Source organism: Monopterus albus, unplaced genomic scaffold (genome assembly GCF_001952655.1).
Source record: "Monopterus albus unplaced genomic scaffold, M_albus_1.0 scaffold48.1, whole genome shotgun sequence".
In the NCBI taxonomy this organism is placed as follows: Eukaryota; Metazoa; Chordata; class Actinopteri; order Synbranchiformes; family Synbranchidae; genus Monopterus; species Monopterus albus.
Window position 1 is genome coordinate 1,467,743 of NW_018127928.1, and position 10,912 is coordinate 1,478,654.

Sequence of the window (10,912 nt, forward strand, 5' to 3'; positions counted from 1 at the left end):
TTCGGTCATTAAAAATGAGCCACAGTTGATATTAATTTAAACACATTACATAGTGAAGAAAAATGTCAAGTATAATTAAAATCAAAAAAGAAGATTTTATTTAAAATCTTAAGGATTAAAAGTTTAAAGTTCATTCAGAATCTGCAATATTTGACCATCTGTACAAGTCAAAAACATCAAAGTGAAGAGAGAATATATAACAGCAAAGGGAAATATTGTATGTCGGGCTCGAGTCACAATAAAAGAGCCTTTCAGTAAGCTTTTCTAGCAGGTCTACTGAATCTGAGTTCAGACATCGCATTACTGACGTGTTGTTGCAGAACCAATTGCCGATTTGGCCCCTCGTGTTTTCAAGCGGGAAGTTCTCACTGAGATGTCAGCCTGCAGCCTCACTTATGTGTGCAGCCATCATTTTGGCTGTGCCCACAGGTGATACAGAGACCTGCACCAGGAAGGTTCGATCTGCTGGTAATTGTGTTCCTCCAAAATCAAATCCAATCAGCGATAAGGCAGCCGTTGCCCTTTCTTTCCTCCTGTTTCAACCAAAAGAGATATAAGACCTGAAGATTGCTCACTGCTAACCACAGATCTTCATCATGTCATGCACACTTTAATTTCTCAAGGCTCTAAACCACCATTCTTTATGGCTGACAATAATGTGACATAAAATGGTGATGTTGCAGACAGCTGTGTGTGGGTGTTAAACTAAAATTCAACAAGTCTAATCTGCATTCAGCACCTGTGCTTAATTTTCACTCAGCCTCCACACCTGCAAAACCCTGCTCATCGTTTCATTTCATACGAGTCACATGTCAACATTTCTACTAAAGGTCACATCAGTGCGCATTATGGGGGATCTGGGATTTGAGGGTGTAAGGCTGATTCTGCATTACAATATGTGTAGATGAAGTTTTTTTTAATGGTTGGCTTGTGAGTTCAACATCTTAAGTTTTAAATACAATGTAAATCACAGATGTTAGACATTGTCTTTTATAAGTGCACACACATTTACATAAATCACTTCTCATTTTTGTTGGTACTTTGCATAGACCCCATGTAGACATGTAGATACTTTTTACTGCTCTAACAGCATTCAGATCCATGTTGCTGATGCCATCATGCTTATGTGTTCATCCTTCTTGTGTGGAGTAGCTCTGGGTTTATGTCTGAGACTCGCCTTAAGGCAAAATCCTAAATGGTCCAGGTTTGGAGCATCTCTAGAGGTTGCTTGAACCCTCCAGCTCTTCCTCTCTGTACTTATCTGTGTAGATTTGCTGAAGGGAAATGTAGCTACCCTGATAATTTGTTTACAATGTTTTAGGAGTTTTGATTGCCATAGTAACTAGCTTATTAAAGCGTCTTTTGAGATCTGAAGTAACATAGAATAGTCAATCAGTTGACACATTCTCAATAACAACTGATTATTTTTAGGAGTATGTGTTGCTTTGTTTCCTTCTGTGGTTAAGATCTGACTTGTAGGTGATTAGCAGTGATGTGTCATAAAATCATGTGAGCGTAAAGTAGCAGCTGGTTAATGCAGGCCTTTGCACTTTTGCTGTTGAGTGTAATTGCTGCTGAGTTGCTTGAAGGCATGCACCCTTGAAAGGCCAGCAGCCTCGGATGTAATTGCACAATCTGATCCAGAGATAACACCTACAATAATATGATTTTTCAATTTTAATACCTTCTGAACTGTCACGACTGCAAGCACATTTAGTCACTCTAATCATCAGCACATTCAGGGTGAAGTTACCCCTGCTAATTGAAGCAGTGTTAACAGATAGCAGCTTTAAACGTAACATTTCCCTTGAGTAACACATTCCTATATGCTAATCTACAAAGCAGACTGTCACAGTTGAGATAACAGTGGTTGTGCTCAGATGCCTTCCAGCACCTAAGACATACTGTACATTTGGTCCTTGAGCATGATAAAAATCTCATTGTACTGTAGATCACTGACATGCTCTCAAGTGGCATCAGTCTTATTGCTTTGCATCACAGAATTGCAAATGAGATGAGTTCCAGAGTTACTTCTGTGGTTGCTCTTCTTTCTGTATCTGTCCACAGAAGTACGTAAGTGTGGAGTTCCACAGGCATGAGATGGAACTATTAACAGTGCAGCACACGTTTATCATAACTTAGCATGCAACAAATCAAACTTCTTCACCATAAATTAACATATTTTGTGCTTTCTGTTGATCTGCGTTTCTTTTGTTCTGTGCAGAAGGAGCTTGCCATGGAGAAGACGCCTGTCAGTGTGAACCAGCCGGGCTCTCTTGACTTCTCTTTAGAGTCCCTGAACGAGTTGAATCACAGCTGCTCCAGCAGCAGTGGCCCCTATCCGGACACAGGCTCAGGTGGCTGCAGAGGTGAATGCCACACCAATGCAGGGAGGAACACAGAGGACTGCTGCAAGGTGGGTGAGCCATCCCCCTCCAGCTTTTCCAGCAAGCCTGGGGCGGATCCTGTGGGCTCCCTGAGCGACTCTCTCTACGACAGCTTCTCGTCCTGCACCAGTCAGGGCTCCAATGACGTGTAGGGGCAAAGAGTCAGAAGGCAGGACGCTCCTCTAACATCTCAGACTTGTCATGCTTTTGGCTGTTGCCAGCTTTTTTCTTTCCTTTTTGGAGTTCTCTTCTTCTTCTTAAAATTCCATGCATTGATTGGATGTGGAAGGGAGGCCTAGAGAGCGGATGCTCAAGTAATCTGGTCTTTAAGATGACTCCAACTGGGCAAACATACTGTAGACTAGAACTCTGCCCCATCGTAAGGAGCTCTGTTCTCTCTACAAACAACAAGAAGCACTTAGTGGAGCTGGAGATACGAGGATGAAACCTAAACCCAACCAGGACTAGTAATAATTTGACTCTGGATGTGGTGGACTTGACAGCAATACACATAATTTTCTCATTATCTTCTGTCCCCATGCTGGGGAACGTCTTCTCATTGCACTGTAACAAATATGGTACAGCATTTGTAAGGAGGGTAACGTGAAAAGCTATTAAAGCAGTAATGAGCAGGGCGTCTTCTTAGGGCAACACTGGCTTTCACTTGCAACACAGTTGTTGCTTCAGTTGCATTCCTGTTGAATAGGAAACTAAAGCCAAGATGTCATTTTATGTTTTGCTGCTAAATACATTGTCCAAGAAATGCCCATGTGGAACCACAGTCCACATCTGGTTCATCACTGTTCACTTCTTTTGAAACAATATTTTTAAAATAAATCACAAGGGGATTCAAATTTTCTTTAAGTTCTCTTCACTTTAATTTTAATGGTAAATCCTTTTGCCAGTCTTGTGTTTGTATGTGATCTTTTGAGCTGTTAAGCAGCCAATAATGGCAAACACAACAGAAAATAATGTAAAATGCTCCCTCAGATGGCATGACAATTACCACCATTCAGCTAACAAAGCTCATTTTTAAGAGCAGATAATCTGAAGATGTCAGCTGAAGCAAAGCGTGTTGTGTTTCAGTGAAGCACAGCTAATAAGATGGCGTGTCAGTGTCAGACAGATACGCAGGTTAGAGAGAACAACCAGCCCAGTGTCATTGTTGGCAGCTCAGGGAACACACTGGGCTCATTTAGACTGTAAGAATTAAAATGCAGTCATGCAGCAATAGGTTGACAGATAACTTTCAATAATCATTTGCTTTCTTTCAGTTCCTGTGACTCCACACTCCAGTTAGTCGTCTCATGGTGGCCTAGCATAGCTAAACTTTCCAAACCTCAGTTTTCCTTTCATAGATGTACATTATGTTGTATATAAAAATGCTATAAGTTAAAATCGTAATGGGCATTGATGGCTGATATATGCAAATGAGAAAACTAAACAAAAACATGTAAATTAATTGCCAATCATTCAACCAAGGTTTTAAGTCTACTGTATGAACATTGCTTGTATCTTTTTTTATTGAAATCTTTAGGGGTTCTTGTTTTGTTTTTTTATTTTGATCAATAAGTGCTAACACTAAAATATTTTATCACTTTATTTTGAAGACATATTTGAACTTTAGGGTAGAGTTATGCCAAAATTTTATCTGGAATTTGACCAGCTGGTGCTAATGAACAGAGCTGACTGTGTTTCAATTTTTCTATAAAACTGTTAATATTGTATGAAGAGAGTCTAAAGAGGACTTGTGTATTTTTCTAGATGTCCAGTATTTATACCCACCTTTTGTACTGTCAGACTGTTGTGTGATTGTCATGCATCACCTCTCTCCTTAAATGTTCCTGGCTCCTTTGTAAAGAGAAACGGTTGCCAACAGTGTTACTTTGGTAATTGTCATTATTGTTATTGTTGTTGTTATTATTACTGTGTGCAATTTTGTCTGTTACACTAGACTTTAATGCTATATTTTATGTAACTATTTCCTAATTAAATATGAGAAACTATTTCCTATTTCAAATTGAGTTGCAAAGTGTGTCTGTATTTTTATTTATATGTTTGCATGAACATGCACATATATACAATACAGACGTCCACGTGCCAGCGTGCGTCACCGGGTGAGTTATTTCTTCATTCTTTGAATGCGGAAATAAAGGTTTGGACAAAATCCGAAATCTTGCATTCTCCCAAAGGAAAGGAGTGTAAACACCGCCCCACTCTGTCAGTCACACTGCGGAGGGATTTCTCTTGATGGGTAATTATATGTGCGTATAAATAAAGGCAATAGCGCGCACTCTAGTAATGCGTGTATCCATAGTAAGCTCAATTTGTTGTATTGATCAGAAAACACATTCAAAGTTGAGTTTATTGTGATCTGGCAATGTGTTTGCCAGACTCCAGCAGCTTTGGGTAGAAAAAACTCGTCTACACAGCTAATACATCAAATAAATAAATACATGTCATTCTAAATCTTTAATATAAACACCCAAAGAAGATGTTATTAAATGTCAGGTAAGTCAGTGGCGACTCCCGCTGAAATACAATAATATACCGAAGAAACGTAGTCATGAAATAACCAAATGAAATACGCACAGCAAAATGGTTTCGAAAGGCACTGTGAACTGGAAATGTCAGCAAAACTACATCAAATATTCGAATGTCAGTAGCAACAGGAAAACCTTTGATAAAAGGTTATACTATAGGCAGAATTGGTGAATTCATACAAACTGAAAAGTAGGCTAATCTGTGTAGAATTATAGGAACATTCTTGTAACAGCAGTAAAAGCCATTTAGCACAAACGCCCTAATATAGAAATGCTTTGTCTATAGGAACTGTAAAAGTACAATACTAAATGATATGGCTTATATTTTACCATGAAACTAGAAAAATATCTTTGAGCTCAATACGTGTGGGCGCTAAATGTATCCACGGGACTATTGTTATAATTAGTTTTTCATCAGTGCATGAAGAGAAGTCACAGAGGCATGAAAACACCGACTGTGAGCTGCCATCACGTGGTGCGCTTTATGATTTGTGCGCTCAGGATTTGGCTCCAAGATCATTCACTTTGCGGAGCTCTCACCTCGTCCAGCCGAGAGGATGAGCGGATCCGTGTCTGAGCATCTTCCGCGGCGGTTCGTCCTCCATGCCTCCATCTGAACAAGTTCGTTTGGTCTGATGTTTCCACTCCGAGCGTCATATGGGAGAGAATGCGTCTTCTCGTTTTCGCGACTTTGTTTGGAATCCTTTTTGAAGCAGGTAGGTGCAACTTGGTGAGATTGCAGCCTCGTTTCAGTGACTGTGTCAGGGCACAGTTTGGAGCACACGTCCCCAGGAGTCATGCCACAAACGTGCTGACATTGTAGTATGTGCTAATATCTCCTTTACATTCGTGCGCAATCGACGGGAAATACTAATATTACATGCTTTTTAATTGTGCGCGTGCTTTACATACATGGTACAGGTATTTTAAACGGCTTAATGCCAAAATATACTGTTCTAAAATGTTTGTAACTTTATTTGACGCCCTTTCATTTATGAAGTAAGTCGTTTTATTACGGTCTGTGCCGAGTGAGTTCGACCTCCAGATCTCAATGTCCTCTTTCTGATCTCATGTAGTGAAGACGAAACAGCACATTTATTTGTGTAAAATAAAGTTGTGAAAAATGTAATTGGGGATAGTAGCAACAGCACAAATGTTTCGTTTTTGGTGTTGTTTTCGCGCGCTGATGGAGCTGCGCTGTTTTGGCACAGAGATGTGAAGAGCTAGTGACACGTACACCTTTAAAACTTACATCATGATCGTTTCTCTGGTGCATTTGCTTTGGATGAGGGGTTTTCTTCTGGGCTGTGTTGGGAAAGAGCATGAAGAAGCTGCCTTCCTGTTCCTTTTTGCCCTTTATGAGGACATGGGCGCCTTTTTTTAGAACTTTATCTGATTTTTTAGTTGTTTTAGTGTCAACAATGATTACAGTAAACGTGATTGTGATGTTTTAGCAATTGTTACACATGTGGTTCCAGGAGCTGTCACAGATTAGATTTTTCAGCTTCTGTTTCTCTTGTGAAACTTGGAAACTTTCTAAAACTGATAGAGCTTAGGGACTCGCCAGTGTGACAGATAAATAAGAGTTCCTTGTTGATGAATGGAGGTTTCAGGCATGTGTTTGCTTTAAAGTAATTAAACTGGGGTTGTGGTGTTATATGTGGACCTTTAGTGGCTTTGATGGTGCTGCTGGACTTAAGATTGATGATTGGTGCCATTTCAATAATTACTCCAGTAATATCTGTCAGTGGGGACGAATAGCCTGTGTGGGATGTTTAGGAAAGAAGGGCCGACATGTTTGTAAGATCTAGGGTTTTTGATTGAATGCCTGCATGATGTTGCCATGATGAACATAGCTTACTAATTGAACCTGGCATGTTTTAGTATATATTTAACAGTGTATGGTTTCATCCAACACAGCTTTACTGGCAAATATAGCCCAGTATTCAGATTTTCCTGTAGCTTTCAGTGGAAAAAAAACATTGAGATCTTCAGTAAAATGAACAGACCTCTTCAATAAATATGAAGCAATGAGTTGACACTGGAAATATATCATCTAGCCTACAATATATATATTGCACATGGGTATTGTACAGCAGGTCTGCAAATATGCTTCGTGATTTCCAGTTTTGAGCTTTAACAGACAAGCTCTAACAGCGCCAATTTGTCCACTTTAACCAACACTGACAGCTTAGCATTGACTCTAAGGCTTTAGACTTACTTCACCTAGGTCATTCAGCTTCATTTCTGCAGATGTCTAACCCTTTCGTGAGTGATAGCCACTCAGCTTTTAGGTAATAGGAAAAGGCCGTCCCAGCAGTGTTAAAAATATCAGGTGAAATTTGCCAAAGCTGTAAGAAGCACAATGTAGCAGAAGACACGTTTTACCTGAAGGGATAAGAATAGACTGGGCCATTTCTAAAGACTTCTATAGACTGCCAGAGCACGTTGAGTCTCAAACTGCCTGTTTGTACTCAAATGAAGCTTTATCACCTATAAAAATTCATGGGTTAAAGGAGAATTTAAATGGACAACTCTGCACTTTGCTGACATGTTCTTTTCTCTCTTTACAGCTTCTCACTTCACTTTGTGACTCTATAACCTCTCTGTTGACACTCAGAACAGCTGAAAGATATGAGGCCAAAATAATTTGGATGTTATTTACCCATGTGTTTTAAGGTTTAAAATTTAAGATATTAAAAGTTTTCTTGTGCAGTGAAAAATGTACTTATAGGCCTTTGTGCACAAAAGTAAATTCACAAATCTGCACTCTCTAGCAGAAAGCCAGTGTTGTGAGTACAAGTCTTCATATGTCAGTCTCATCCAAGAGATGCACATCCTTTTACACATAGGGCTATATTTCTGCATGTGTTTCAGCCAGTCACATTGCTGCTCCTATAGCTAATCAGTGAGCGAGATGTTTAACCTACAGAGATAGTTGGGGACATTAAATGTCATCACGCAGCACAGAGCTGCTGTCTGTAGCTTCATATGTGGTGTAGAGTATATAGTATATAGTATCAGTCTTCTAATTCTTCTAGAAAGCAAATGAGTATTTCCAAAAAAAATTGCCTGTAACCAAACTGACCCTAAAATGAACAACCATAAACCTGTTGTGACAGCATTTAGCATTTTATCCCACATTTGATGAACAAAAATGTAGCTTAAGCCAATTTCTTTCCCTGTTGTGTTGTGATGGCAAGATTAGCTACCTGTCTAGCTAACACACTCCCTTTGCCTTTGGTTTCCTCCTCAATGGGGCAGGAGATGCCCTTCAGATCCAGTGCTACCAGTGTGAGGAGATGAAGCACAATGACTGTTCCACACCAGAGTACATCGTCAACTGCACAGTCAATGTACAGGACATGTGCCAGAAGGAGGTGCTGGTCAAACCTGATGGTGAGGCCCATTAGTATGTGAGCATTTCATATGTGTACAGTCACAAGTGGTTTACAGGATAAGACAGCTTTCTTGTAGTTTTCTGATTCCACAAATCAAGAGAAAGAACATAGTAAATGAAGTAAATGCAAGACAAAAAGACTTGATATAAGAAGAAGACCCACAAACATTTGTTTAAAATAGTGAGAATCAGACCATTTCAAATTGAAGAGAATAATGTTTTGGGCTGCAAACGTTAATGTCTGTTGGTAATATGAAGAGCTTCTTCTAATCTCAGAATAACTAAAGATTGCCAAATACCAGGATAAATACAGAAACATGCACCTCAGTCATTGTCAGTCATGTCATGGGTTTTATAATGCTGACCTGGAAATAAATTTAACTAGATTTTCTTATTCAAAAAAACTCATTTTGAGGATTATGCACCCAGTGTTTTTATATGGGGTTAGGCGCAGAGCTTGATAGTTGAGGTTGCCAGCACACAGGCTGGGTCAGCTGAAGGAACACAAATCAAAAGCCAGAGTTCCTATTTCTCAGGAGAAGTAAGGTGTCTGCCCTGAAACCAGAGGAGCTGCACATAGTGTTCAGAAGACATGCAACGTCAGAGCATTCAGATGAGATGAGGCTAGGCAACATTATGAAGTCACTAATTACTTGCAGTTTTCTTGATGCAGAGAACATAAATACTGATGAGTCAGCTGCACTGAGCTAAGATGCAGTCATAAACAAGACTGTCTGGACAACAGCAGGTAAAAAATTAGCCTGACATAAACAATTAAATGAGCTGTGGTGTTTGTACCTGTTGACAGAAAATCCTCCTCACCAAAAAAAAAAAAAGCCCAACTATCCCTTGTTCCTCACTTTAGAATCCTTTTAATGCTCATAGGTCTGACTGACTGACCCAGCAGTGAGCAGTTCAGAATCATTTCATGTGACACATCAGTTTTCCCCTACTGTGTTAAACAACACATAAACTGACTGAAACAAATGGAAGTCCTATTTTCTGATTATTTTAATGCTGTTTTTTATATGAGGCCTCTTGTTGGTGTGTTGCTCCAAAATGCCAGCGAACACTATCTCACTGAAACACTTCAGCTCATTTGTCAAGGAGGAGACTTTCCTTCAGCTGCTACTGACACAACGTTAGATTAGTTTTGCTCTGCCTTACAGAAAATAAAATGATTCCGCCTGTAGGCCGTTGAACTGCCTGTTTGCTAAAAAAATTGGATAGCTGTGTTTTCTAAAACAAAAGAAATCAAGAGGGAAAGTATAAGGGATAGATTAAACAGTGTGTGTACTGGCCTAATGTAAACTGCAGTCATTAGCATGTTAACTAGCTAGTTACCTAGTTAAGGCCACATTATCTGGTGCATAGAACACCCAGTGGTGTTAAAACAAGTATGAAAAGCAAACAGATTCATTGACTGTTACAGAATGTTGTGAAGGATCAGAGAGCAGGTGGCCTGACTGTTAGACCACTGTCCTGTAGGTGAACGTTTACAGGTCCAGTGCCTGCAACAACACTGTTGTGTTATGACCCAAATCTGTGTTTCTACACTACATAATTTTACACTTTGCTGGAGCACAGTGCTGTTACTTTCAGTAGAAACATGTCCTGTTGTAAACCACAAATACAAAGACCTTCACAGAGGAACAATGCCCAGTTTACAGATTGAATTTCTCCTCCATTATCAATAAAAAGCCTTCCTGGATAGTGGAACAATCTGCCTGCAAAGACTGATTTTGATTGAATCAAAACCTTTTCTTGTCCACTAAGGGGAAATTTAATTTGCAGTCAAACGAGAACACAAGATAAATAACAAAATAAAACACTATATGAATGATAGAATACTTACTATAGAAACAAAATAAAACCAATATATCCCAGATGGAGAAACCTCACTTGGGTTGGTGGCTCTGGGGTACAATAAGAAAGTTACATCACTGCAAAATATGAGTTTTTTTTTTTCTTCATACCAATTTTAATAGCATATAACACAGTGACAATCATCAGTTAATAAGTGCAGACAGGAAGTCAATAGCTCCATACTGCAAAATAATACTGCAACATTGCAAAACCCAAGGCTCTTATGGTACATCTTCAATCTAATTACAGCAGGGAAATTCATGAGTTCTTTCAGTCTGATTTTATCATTTGCAAAGTCACCCATTTCAAAGAGAGATGACAACACACCTCCTTTCTCTGAATAGACACACTTAAACTTTCAACATTCTTCTGTCTTACAGGGATTCATTACAGGAAATCCTGTGCCTCCTCTGGGGCCTGCCTCATCGCCTCCTCTGGCTACCAGCAGTTCTGCACCGGCAAGCTCAACTCAGTCTGCATCTCCTGCTGCAACACCCCTCTCTGCAACGGGCCCAAAAGGAAGCGCCCTACCCCCTCGGCGGCAGTGATGAACCAGCCTCTTCTCCTCATCCTCGTGCTACCACTGATGCTCTGTCCGCTGATGTAGATGATCCGACCACATCTTCACTGTACATTTTTCCTTCAGTATGATCGCTAGAAAAGACAGAAACCTCACTTTTCTTGCATCTTGGTTTGTTTAGGTCAGAAGACTGCTT

General features: G+C 39.8%; 2 protein-coding genes across 7 annotated transcripts in view; both read left to right on the forward strand.

Annotated features, from left to right (window-relative positions):
• The window catches only part of LOC109960527 (nck-associated protein 5-like), a 134,189-nt gene extending 129,808 nt beyond the window's left edge, over positions 1–4,381 (forward strand). For all 4 annotated transcript variants that reach the window (XM_020600684.1, XM_020600686.1, XM_020600688.1 and 1 more), the window contains one exon: positions 2,225–4,381. In XM_020600684.1, the coding sequence (XP_020456340.1) occupies positions 2,225–2,539 (315 nt within the window). In that variant the 3' untranslated portion in view covers positions 2,540–4,381. The remainder of the gene's footprint in view (positions 1–2,224) is intronic.
• A 993-nt stretch (positions 4,382–5,374) lies between these two features.
• Positions 5,375–10,912, forward strand: part of LOC109960479 (ly6/PLAUR domain-containing protein 1-like) — an 8,321-nt gene continuing 2,783 nt past the window's right edge. The window contains exons 1-3 of one of the 3 annotated variants that reach the window (XR_002275012.1): positions 5,375–5,646; positions 8,195–8,329; positions 10,577–10,897. Coding sequence is in view for 2 of the 3 variants with exons in the window: in XM_020600620.1 (XP_020456276.1) it covers positions 5,598–5,646; positions 8,195–8,329; positions 10,577–10,803 (411 nt within the window). In the remaining variant the exon portion in view is untranslated. The remainder of the gene's footprint in view (positions 5,647–8,194; positions 8,330–10,576; positions 10,898–10,912) is intronic. The other 2 variants (XM_020600620.1, XM_020600619.1) reach the window with 2 other exon arrangements.